The 13,184-nt window shown below is 34.9% G+C and overlaps 1 protein-coding gene across 1 annotated transcript in view; it reads right to left on the reverse strand.

The window, feature by feature from the left end:
- Positions 1-12,607, reverse strand: part of LOC129000606 (uncharacterized) — a 44,304-nt gene extending 31,697 nt beyond the window's left edge. Inside the window, exons 1-3 of the mRNA XM_054427568.1 lie at positions 12,386-12,607; positions 10,626-10,863; positions 1,776-1,910 (exon numbers count right to left, since the gene is read on the reverse strand). Of these exons, the coding sequence (XP_054283543.1) occupies positions 1,776-1,910; positions 10,626-10,863; positions 12,386-12,607 (595 nt within the window). The remainder of the gene's footprint in view (positions 1-1,775; positions 1,911-10,625; positions 10,864-12,385) is intronic.
- Positions 12,608-13,184: the final 577 nt, after the last annotated feature.

The raw sequence follows: 13,184 nt of genomic DNA on the forward strand, positions 1-13,184 counted from the left end.
CGATTATGATGCAACTGGCCTTCTTATCTTCACGACACTTTTTTATCAGTAGTTTTTGTTAGGTTAGGTTAGTTTTTAACGGGTTGGATATGGTTTATTCTCACCAACTGTAATTGTTATTCTGGAGCTCAAGAAAATTTGTTTTTGATTGTCTGTACGTCCCAAAATGTTGAGAAAGTTGAGCAAAGATTTATATATATAAGGATAGAAATAAAAAATCTTAAAATAATGTATAAGAACAAACAAACATAGAAAATAAATTAAATATAGGTTTCAATGTTGGCATACACTATCCTTATTTAAAAAATAATCTGTATCCTTTTGCGTTCTATAGCTCAATATTAATCATGCCCTTCTCTTAATTAGAGTAAGGATAAATGAATAGTAGGTACCTTGAAGATGTACATTATATGTATCGAATACAACGTTTTTCTGTAAATAAATACACCGTTTTTGAGGATGGACCCCTTCAAAATACCCTAGGCAATCTAAATAGCATTATCTAAATTGTTTACACCGCCCTTACTAGTTGTATATATAAATAAATAAATTATTTTAATTAATACATAAAACTACTATCAAAAGAAAATATACTATTTATATGTATAACAGCGACACCAAGCTGCGTTTTGTAACCTGAATATGAAAGAATGAAGGATGGACTGATGTATGAGATTTACGTGCAGCTTTGGTACTAAGGTAATCTTTTAATTTTATTCAAGACTATTTTTTGAAAAAAAAAGATCAGTTCAACTTTATCCAGTTGTAGATGGCCAACAGCTCCTGAATATTCTCATAATAACTTGACGGCACCATAAATGCACAGTCCTTCTAATTAAACATTAAGATGTTTGATAACAATTTAAAAAAAATGGTCAATTGCATTTTTCACACCCTGTATACAAGAAAGTGTCGGAATATGTTAAAAACTGCGCCATTTTATAAGCTTTCCAGCCATATGCTACACTGTTGAAGTTTAGATATTTTTATGTTTGTTTTAATGGTTTGAATACCAGAAAACAGGGAACTTTTTTAATGTTTTTACTGTTCAAGCTGAAACAAAAATACAACTTTTGCTTAATACATGCCGACTTTGTATGTTTTAAATGTTAAAGACACCATGCTTTGTAGTCTTCAAACCACTAAAGCGTACATAAGCAGAGATAAAGCTCAATGGTGTAGCATATGGTTAAAAAGCTTATAAAATGGCGCAGTTTTTAACATATTCCGACACTTTCTTGTATACAGGGTGTGAACAAATGCAATAGTCCAATGTTTTTTTTTAAATTTTTATAAAACATCTTAATTTTTATCTTTGAATGTATTTACAATGGAGTTTTTACAACTGATCCCCGTCATTTTCCATTATTCTTATTCAAAATTTAATGTAGAACACGAAAATGACATTATCTACTCAAATCCATTTACAGGTAATTCAGAAATCGCTGTATTAAGTTTAAAAGCATGGTTATTTTTGAAAAACATAAAATATTTTTTTGGTAAGCTAATTTTTAGACTTGGAACATTTTATATGCATCATCACACTGCACTTACTTTGTACTTACATCAAAAAAATTTTGTCACACTGAGTACAAATCACGCTGTATTTAAAACATATACTACCGCAAAATATCCAAAATATTTCCTAAACGTTCATACTGAACACTTACGACTCTAAGTGTCTTTTAAACTGATACAATGATCCCGTAAAAACTTTGCACCCACATTTCGTTTCGGAAAATACATTATTTCTATCAACAACACCAATAACTCACCAGCTTTGATACGTTTAATGACTTCATCTGGGTTCGGTGTGATCTCCGTAAAGATGATGTACAACAGTGGCGAAATGTTGAGTGGAAGATGACACGTTTCTATCAACTTTACGATGGACTTCCACAAATCAGTAGCTGAAACAAAAAAATATTTTGCAACATTGGCAAAGTCACTTCCACGCTCAAAGAATACAATACAAGAAGAACGCTTGATTGCCAATTTTATTCTCATAAGTAGTGAAAATGTTGAGGAGTGTTACAAGTCACAACGCAAATAACATTTTAGTTCACGCTCATAGCCCTTTTTATTATTTGTACAAACCAGTTATTTTTTACCGATTTGGAAGCAAACCTTTCCTCTGGACCCAGGCTTATAATTTGGATTGTAATGTGTTTTCTCCGAATGAAAAAAAAAAAACACCAAACCATACAGTTATCTAGCAACCTTCCTTCGCCAGAATAAAGATAATAACGCCAATTCAGGAGTTCATAATAATTAGAACCACTCGTAAAGTGATAATTCTAAGGCGGCTTTCAAACCCTGAACCTCCATAAAATCCAAAACCGACGTCTGCACCAATAAAGTGTGTTCGTTTCTTTGCAAAAAATGAATTTTTATAAAATTTTTCTGAACAGGAGACAAGCCCACCCACTTTTCGGAATAGGTGTGATATGTTTACACTTTTTAAACACTGTTTTTAACAGTGCAAGTAGAAATCATTTACTGTACTTCTTATATGTGTGTGTGTTTTTTTTAACGTTCAGGGCCAATATCCACTAAATGTTTCTGTTATTTTAGGATTGATTTTAGGAGTTGTACCTTTTTTTTAACGAATGAGAATCAACAATAGTTTATGGATGGATCGTTTTGTTAGGTGAAATTATCTAAACGCTGTTTAAATAACAAGAAACAAAACACCCTGCGTAAACGGGACCACAATACCTTTAAATTACCTTAAAACATTGATTATCAATCATCTATTTAAGCTTAATAAATAGGTTGATTTAATCATCCAATCAGTCATGCCTCAAAAACTAATTAATTGACTAATACATTGGTATTAAATGTAGACAAAAATGATTCCACTTGCTGAAACAAGTTTTTTATTTTTAAAAACGAATTGTGGCATTGTAATCAGCGTAAATTCCAGTTTGAAATGATGGGTCACAACCCTACCTTTACATTAAAAAAACTTTGAATGTAAAGCAAGTTTTCAGATAGTGTTTTTTCAACTTCGGCTTGGCTTGTGAAACCATAATATTCTAATTTAAGTGCCTTCTCACCTGAGTACGGGACCAGTTTCTGATCTCGAAACGTCGTGAAAACTTTGATTCTCACCAATCGTTGGAGAAAATGTCCGTTACAGTCTCGTAAACTACGTCATCTCACCATCATTGAACACGGCATTTAAACTAAGAACACGTGCTTGATTACATATGGTCCTCCAAGTGTCCAGTTTGTTTACATTTTCAATTCGTAGGTTTTCAACGGAGCATATTTCACGATCTCGAGAGCCCGCGTCCACAACCACTCAGGACAAACACAGTCGATTGTTGGTCAGCTGGTCTGTGCAATACACACAACCAATCATCGGTCAAGAGCATTGTAGGCCGTCTGATCGTAAATATGCCATAAATTCACGAGTGCGTGGCGACAAAGAGTGCGTTAACGTCGTCGCACCATTGCTTTGGTTTGTGACAGATGTGTTTTTATGGATGCACTGCACTTGAATTTATTTGCTGAGAAACCATCGAGGATTTTGAATAGTTTGTGGTTTGTTGTAAATCTGGGGTTTCTTCTTCATTTTATACTGAAAATTTGGTACTTTTTGGGCATCATAAATTGCATAACAGTATAGTGTGATGTTTATATGAAAGAGGCTCAATACTCATATATGAGCCTTTAAACAATTTTGTTTTTGCTTGCATTTTTAGAACGTTTATCGAAGAAAGAACCGTTCGACTATGGAAAATAAAATTGACAGCCCATTTATACGTCAAAGCTGAATTTGCTTGTATTTTGAAACCCCAACAAAAATACGCAGCGCTGTAAATTAATGATTACTATCGCTTAATCCACATTTAACCTGGTAATACTTACAAGATTATTAATTGTTGAGGCGGTTTCATGTACAATTTAATATTAGATTATCAAAAACTAATGAAAAAAATCTAACATTCTTTTAGCGTTGATTATTATTTTCGACGATGTCAACTGCGTCTTAATTCTGAAAGGAAAATAAACTTCTTATTCACATTTTATGCGTAAATTGTTAGCATTTTTTCTATGTATGTTTATTGCAAGCTCGAGTTTCGTATTCACTTACTGTCATTCCTAAGAAATATGGAGCGATTTAAATGATCAATTATCGGAGTCCAAAAAAAGATGTTAAAGAACAACGATAATGCCTCATAGCAGAAGTCAAATCGTTGTCCGACCAAACCGTCTGAGAAACAGATATAGCTCTCGCCCAAAATCAGGGCAGTGACCTATGACGTAGCGACGCCTCCTCAACAACTGACCACCGCTTATCAAACTGGCTTGGCTACTTTGTATGCCTCTGTCTCTCTCTATCGCAACAAAGTTATTTCGCTACTACGTGTTGCGAAAACATAGCATTGAGTTTGAAAGAATTCATTTGTTTGTCTCGGTGTAGAAAGTAATCTAGTTTAAAAATAGGAGCTCATCAAGTTATTTTTACGATACATTCTTAAAAAAAAAAATTAGTAACTAAAATGTTGGTTTAAGAAATCGGCAGCTTTATGTGATAATGTAACTACCGTGAAATATGTTTGCAAGCAGTTTCAGTTGTATATCGTAGTTTATTTGACATAACTCAAATTTCTAAATGCGAGTATGCTTCGGAAAATCAATCTTGGTCTTAAGAACAGATTTTTTTTTTTTTTTTTTTTTATATAATTGAACGTTACTCATGTATGCAAACATCCGTTATCGCTGCAGTTAGAGAAAAACTAAAATGTGTACGTATAGTGCAACAAACCAACATTTTAAACATTAAAACTGGAAGGACACGAGTAGAGGAATTCTCGATGGCTGATGAAATAATCATACATCATAAATAAAGTTTCTTTTGACCAATAGTTTTGAAGTATGACTAAAATAGTCAACATTAATATTACATAAGTTTACAGACGCGTCTCCACAGCAGTTGGCAAGTATTTGAGCATAATTCATCGACACTTGTGCCAAATTGTGCACGCTAAGTGCAACCGGCTTGTGGTGATGCAACCTACTTGACCTTGCGAAGCGAGCTCAGCAATTCACTACCTACTTTGTTGCTATCTTGGTCTCTTTATCGCGTAACTGTCGCGTTAAATCCACACTTTACTGGCTCTGGGGACACGAGTTACTGGGAAGGAGCAAATATAATCACAACATATTCTTACACTGAGTGGATTTAAAATGTCATATGTGAAGTTCAGAATACAAAAAGATTAGGTATTGTAAGTATTTTAGGCAGTTTATGACCTGAATTGATCAAACCTCATGTATTAAACTGATTTCACATCCTACAAAGATTGAGGGGACTTGGCATAAATTTTCTCTTCACAAGTTGTCCTACATGTTGTAACTTTTTTGTGCACCTCTATGTTATTTTATACACAAAAGTCTGGCTCGATCTCCGAGGTGAACAACTACAGACCGATCGCTTTCCAGTCAGTGATTTCGAAGGTCTTCGAGAAGCTAATTCTGTCAGGGGTCTTCCCGCTACTTCAAAGTTCTATCTTGCCGCATGACTTCTCACCGGATGGATCTTCTATGACAAACTTGATCTTGTTTCACTCCGACATAATTTCTTCGTTCTCCAATCACATGCAGGTTGACACAATATTCCTTCACTTTTCCAATGCCTTTGACAGGGTCAGTCCCCCTCACCTGCTTTCCAAACTGTCGGCTCACGGGATGGATCCACGGCCCATTGGACTGATTTTCATTTTACCTCTGTGGCTGGAAACTGATGGCAAAGTTTGCTTCCTGTACCTCAAGATTGATCTCTGCTACATCGGGTGTCCCCAGAACTCACATCCCGATCATGTCCTATTTAATATCTTCAAACAACATCTCCAGAGCCATCCATATCAAGCACCTCTTGTTCGCAGACAACACCAAGCGGTATTCAGACATTACTATAAATGACTTCTATGAGCTCCAGGATAGTCTTTCAACTGTGGAGAGATGATGTGTCAAGAACTGTATGTCTCTGAACACTTCAAAATGCCACATCATGACTTCACAAGACCTTGGCTCCTGTATTCTACAACTACAGTTTAGATGGGCGCAACCGCGACAGAGTCTATACGAGATTAAGGACGTAAGTGTAATGTGCACCGCTACTTTGAGCCCAGAAAAGCACGTACTTTATACTATGATATATGTATATATGTATACTTTATCATATGATTTCTTTTGACAGTAGCCGGCCATGTGTTCCCAACCTAAAGTGAGGTCAACCTACATAAAACCATGGTTTTATCCCTAATTTGTGTACAATTTTTGTGTCAACTGTGATTTGTGAAAGGGATAAATTATATTTTCTACAAACTCAAAACATTACGGGTTGTTAGTATCGGGTGGATACTAATATAGACGTTTGGTCGACCTAGACTCCGAATGAAGATGAACCTTCGGGTTCGAAATTGATATCGGATTAACAATATTAGGATTGCTTAAGGTAAGCCCTTACAATATCTATCAAAAAGTCAAAAGATTAATAATCTATTTGGATTTGAACAATATAAAAACTTGTTCTCCATAAACAACATAGAAACACTTAAGGGTTCCTATTCAATTTTACAACACACCATCGTTACTTAAATCGTAATCATCTGACCTTTCGACAATAATACATCAGCTTAAAAAAATAATACTGTACTAGAGATTATGGATTGCTGTAGAATGTGGTGGTCACTTACAAATCAGTAGGTTGAAAGCTCAAACCTGAAATTGTTCATTAAAATGTTTAATTGTTTCAAAGGGAACCCAGCTGTGCTTTATTATTGGGCATGCATAGTCAATGCCAAATTAGTATCCATGGATAAACAGAGAGCGGTTTTAGGGTCATTAACAAAGCTACAAAAATCTTGCTAAAACATTCCACACACATCATTCGGCCATATTTAGGTTAATACACATCATTGTATCCCTGTCTCAATTCAATGATAATGTTATAAGTTGTAGCGTTGCAGAGAATATGTAAAAAATAATTTTGTTACTCATAAGATGTATTTAAATAGCACAGTCTCATTAATTAAAAACACACATGTTCAGAATAACCTCGCGCATCTCATAAAAGCAGCTTATTTGAAGGAAACAGCCGGCTACAAATCAATCAAAGTCGCATCCACCTTTATAGTTAAACTTAATGTCGGCGGCTGACTTTGTTTTACGAGTCCTTGAGTCTGGTCTTTTCCAGCAGAGCCACAGTCGCAGTTATTGGACACTTAAGTGTCGGATACTTCGGTGGGGAGTTATTGTTACTGAGACCCTAAACATACTCCCTTGCAGTTTTATCACCCTTATGAATCAGCCAGAGAGAATTTGATGTGTTTTCTGGAAGTTCAGTGGTTATTTTTCTGTTTACTATTTATTTGGTATTGTTTACCCAGCTAAAAACTAAAAATAAAGATCGAATGAAAAATATTGCCTGGTTGCGAATCACGAAGTATACACCAGAACAGAATTCATTCATAGATTCAATAGTTATTTGTCTACAGTCACCTGACAAGATGGGCTTCCTTGCACCGATTATAGAACATAAAGTTGATAATTGCTGCGGCAAGAGAAAATGAGTGCGTAAAAAGTAGGTAAATGTAGCAGTTAGCTACTTTGGGTGTTACAATCAGTGCAAGGAAGCCCACTTTGTCAGGTAACTGTAGGGAAACAACTTTATCGTTGAGAAAAAATTTAAAGCAACATCCATAAAAGAATACCAACAACGGTTGACATCATATTTAAATGGCGGACCTGAAACATACCTGAAATACCCCCGCCGCAGCAAACCTGCCGTCTAAGCGAATTTCCATTTGGCTAAATTGATTTTCAATTGATCTATTTAAATAACATTAGGTTTAACGGGTACCTAGGTTTGCTGCTACAAGGAAACTAATAAAGTGTGTTTTTAGTAAAATATTGATAGCTTACTATAAAATAAATAAATTTGCCAAGTTTAATCAAAATATATCCATAAACAAGCAAACTACAACATTTTACAATATTCTCCATAAGAATAACATGGGAATTTTAAATTTACAATTTTTTTAGTTTTCTCCGTAACCAATAACCGTACAAAAACACTTTGATATACTGAATTGTTTGTTTTTTTAAGCTCTTTAAGAATGTTTAGAGAAAAAATGGGACATTTTGTGTTTTGAGGGTCAAAAGTGAGAAAAACCAATTTTTACCCCATAAAACCCCCCATAAAACCCTGTTCCCGTGGTCCGATCATGCTGGATCGCGAACTCATTCAAGTTTATCCCGCTTTACACCTTCAAACCAAATTTCATCAAAATCGGATAAAAATTACTCAAGTTATCGTGTTCACGGACACATATATATATATATATAAATCTATATATATATATAAAAATTTGAACGAATGGTGTTTTTGGCCTCTGGGGACATCAAAATGAAAAAGTTAATCGGTCCCGGGCCTAAGTCTTACCATGAGACCTACGGTAATAGCTACTTCCCTATAGGGAAATTTGCTAAAAGGGCTTCAGAATTCACAGCAGAACGTGAGGTCTACTTCAACAGTTCAAAGGCAATGCCTTAGAGTTTACAAAGCAAATAAAAGCTTTGCTCTATTCAAAGTCAATGCTTATACTGGACAAATATGGTTGCCTGGAAGGTCAGTGTTATGACATGCCTCCTCCATGAACTATACAAGTTACTAGTACCTTATCCCGTGTTTCACAACTAGAAATAAACGACTGGAAAATCTTTATATAGTCCTTTAAGGTTATTTTAAAACAGCCTTGGTTTTTATTTATAACGTAAATTTCTTCAGAATAGTTTTTTTGTTATGGTTTTTTGGTTGTATGGTTTTTTCATCAGAAAAGTTTTTAAAATATTTTATTTTGAATGTCAACCAGCTTTAAACAAAAAAGCATTGACAATTTCAGTTATTATTTTTGCCAACACACGCATATTAACCCAATATTTACTCCCCACGACTCATTTTCTAACTTACAAAGCATAAGGAAGTTTTCATCTTTTGAATAAGGATTTGAATTTCCTTCGTTCCTGCAGTCTTTTTAGCTCCATAGATATCAAAAGTTTTAATAAAGCCCCATAAATCGTGTGATTAAACAATAAGTTTTCTAATTTGAGCACGGCCCCCTTTAACTATTTGAGTCTTAGAAATTAACATAAAAACGTCTAATGCATCAAATATTAAATTTAAATAATCAAATACAAAATTGTAGCCTGCGATTAGTCAGTGGTATAAGTCAGTAATGACATTCTAGGGTGCTTAGATCGGTATCTCCAAATTACGTTACCTGTAAGTTTATTTATAACATTTGCACAGCAACAGCATCTATTGACTGTTGAGCATTTATTGTCGTAAATGCAATGCACCAATTTGATTTGTTAAAAAAAGCTGTCTCGAAAACGGATGCATTTTGATAAGATATCCTATGTAATACATGTGATAAGATACGTATACGATAAGATATAAACTCTTTTAACCTTGTTGTAAAATGCACAATATACAACTATAATACATTGTATCTTTCTTCCTTTTATGTGCTTTAACTGAAACTTTTACATTAGTATTTCATTTTGTTGCTGCTGAAATGCAAAATAATTTCCCTTTATTACATGTAGCGAACAAAACGTGGGGCACCGACAAGTTTACTACAAAAGTTTTTATACATTAAGATATTCAATATAACTTTTGAAATACTGCACACAGGCGCCTAGAGTGTTGTGTAGTATTATAACATTTGTAACAAAATACAGGTCCTTTAAAATGACTAGATACTTTATATGTTTACGTGATGCATGTTTACACGAATAGTAAGAGGAAAGACCAACTATGTTAAAATAGGAAGCGTCTATAATACGTTAACTATAACTACGTTATAATTATAATATGTTATAGTTTACTAGAACTAAAATTAAATGTCTGTCTATTAATATTACCCTGATAATAGCGATTGTGTTAACAGTGTTTCTCTTTTTGTTTGCAACGCCAAAGTTGCAACAAAGGACAGTAAAACTCACTGATTTGAAACGTTTCCAAATTAGCACATGATAAAATCAACGCGGATTACTGATAAGTTTTTTTGTTACAGAGTCAATTAAACTTTTGAACAACAATCACTTGTTATCTTTATTCGCTAAATCAATTTAATTTACAACATAGTACATTTTTTTACAAAAATATTTCCAGTGAGTGATACAACAAATTAAGTTATTTAGTGAAGCACAAAAATATTAATAATAATAACGTTATGCATGTTAACTGAGGCTTAATATGAACTAAAATAAAAAAGGTTGTATGAAACACAACCGAGTTGTTTTACTTCTACGGGAAATGCTCAATGTACATATTTTACTCTACATTTTGAAGTTTTAATTTTCGTGCTAGTAGTTCCACGAGTTTAATTGTTTTATTATTTGTAATTTATGAATAGGGATACAAAATGTATTAATATTTTATTTCGCTTCGAGACTTTTTAATAGATTTATTTGTCCCTCAAAGAAGAACATAACAATAGGATATCCGAAAATTTATTTGAGAATGAAAAGATAAAAGGGTAATAAGAGACAACGACGGTTTACAACATTAGAAAGAGCACCCCAATCACAAAAAATGCTCTTACCGTCATGGAAAGGCCTCGGAGGTGGAGTGAGCCGGGGTTGCTGACGTGGTGGTGACGGAGGGGCGGACCCCGTGGCGGGGGAGGCACACGCAGAGTAGTTGGAGTCAAGGGAGTCATCAACATTAAGAGGAGACTCTGGTGGTGGAGTTAACACCCTCTCAGGCACTGGCAGACCTTTCTTGGCTAAATTGCTCACTACCTCTTCAGCACGGCGAATCCTTGTCTGCTTGGCCATAATCTAGAACACAACGTGGTTAGAAGACTGGTGGTGGAGTTAACACTCTCTCAGGCACTGGCAGACCTTTCTTGGCTAAATTGCGCTCTACCTCTTCAGCACGGTGAATCCTAATTTTCCTGGCCATCACCTAGAACACAACGTGGTTAGAAGACTGGTGGTGGAGTCAGCATTCTCTCAGGCACTGGCAGACCTTTCCTGGCTAAATTGCGCTCTACCTCTTCAGCACGGCGAATCCTAATTTTCCTGGCCATCACCTAGAACAAAACGTGGTTAGGAGACTCTGGTGGTGGAGTCAGCACTCTCTCAGGCAATGGTAGACCTTTCCTGGCTAAATTGTGCTCTACCTCTTCAGCACGGAGAATCCTAATTTTCCTGGCCATCACCTAGAACAAAACGTGGTTAGAACGTAAGAACACTCTGGTGGTGGAGTCTGCACTCTCTCAGGATCTGGCAGACCTTTCCCGGCTAAATTATGTGAATTTCACAATTTTGATAAGCCGAACATCAACTTTTAGGAACACTTGACAAATACTCATAATAAATGTTATAATAAAATTGTACACTGTGCTTTTAAGTTTTATTTTTAAATAATATTTTTCTCCTAGGCGTACCTATATAATTATCTTTTGATGTTAAAGGTATTATTTTCACGTTTTGTTTTTTCACACCACAAGCAAATTTTTTTCTGTGATTTTACTTTAAATATAAGATTTAATAATCCTACTTTTAAATAATTTATTGAAATGGGCAATATTCCTTTTACTTTTTTTCATTACTAGCCACTTGCCGGTCCATGGGTTTATAAGCGACGAGTGGTAGTTGTATTTTTTTTAATTCAACGATAAAACTACAAAACAAAAAAAAAACAACTTAAAGCATAAAAAAAATGAAAGTAAATGTGTGATTTGCTCATTAGAAAACTGCAGTTAAAAAACTATTGTACATATTATTTTTTGATTATAGTCAAATTTAAATATGCATAACCAGTCCAAACCTTGAAAAGTAGTAGGTTTTTAATCTAACAATTTTGTAAAACATTTTTATTCCAGCCTATTATCAATGACCAGCGCTATAGTTAATGGCGCCAAAGTTCAAACGAAGTTTATTTAAATTCAACATTGTAATAAATACAATTTGAACAACAAACGTCAGACAATCATTTATGAAAAATGCTACAGCAATTATATTAACTATTCCAAATATTTTATTGAAATATATTACATTATTAAATTACTGCGTTACTACATTACTTTACTATTTCTAAAGAACGGGATACGATAATGTGCGGTTACATTTGATTTTAGTATAATCTTAGATATTGTATAGAAGTGAATTCATCTGATTATACTACCGGCAAATCAAACATAAACAATTCTACAAAGGAATTATTTTGATTCCGTTTAAGCCTAAGTAAAATTTATGTACTCACATTTTATAACAAAATTTTCATTAACTGATTCGCCTATCATTAAAGATCAATTGTTTATTTTACAAACTTAGTGTTTGAATAAACCGCACTAACCTGCTGTCTTTCTGCCGTACGACTGCATTTGTCACAAATGCACTTTTTCCACTTGCAAAACAGTTTATGATCCTTGATGGGAACCTGGATCCCATGGTTGCGGCAACGGGCACAGTTAGGCTTGGTTCTAGACACGCGTCCACTCATATCTAGGTCGCCACTTACTGATAACAGAACCGAAGTGCACTGGCGCAGCGGCGCACTGGCGAGCAACAAACGCATCAGTGCAGCGGTGGTGCAGTCAGCGACGGTGGAGCGCCGGGTGGACGCTTCGCGAACTAAATCTGTTTACGACTCGACGAGACAGCTCGTAAACTCTAAACTGTAACTTTGATAGAGTTCATCGTCAGTCACGTGACTGAGTGCATGCCCTGTGACGTCACGATGCAAGTACACCGCCGCCGCGTCGGGACGTTCCTGCCAGACTGGAGCAGCGATTCGCACCAAAAGTGACGGTGACCGCGTGGGATCGTTTGGCCTTGACACCGGGTGGGTTGTACGTTTTGGTTCTGAGTACCAGGGGACCGAGCATTGCTCGTGGTATTTGATTTTTAGGAGACTTTAATAAATATAGGCCTAATATAAATGCACAATTTCCATGACATTATAAAATACAGTCTAAAATATGTATGAAACAAACTATATCACATTTTTTATCATGCTCACGTATTGGTACTATTTGCGCAACATTATGTGCATGGCCCTGTCATCTCAAGTAATTGAAAATAATTTTAGGCCCAAATAAACTCGCATTACTGACACAGTAAATATATCCAAAATAAAAATTTTGCATAAAAAT

This window comes from Macrosteles quadrilineatus, unplaced genomic scaffold, assembly GCF_028750875.1.
Source record: "Macrosteles quadrilineatus isolate MER2022 unplaced genomic scaffold, UCM_ALF_1.0 Scaffold_8__2_contigs__length_117827958, whole genome shotgun sequence".
NCBI lineage: Eukaryota > Metazoa > Arthropoda > Insecta > Hemiptera > Cicadellidae > Macrosteles > Macrosteles quadrilineatus.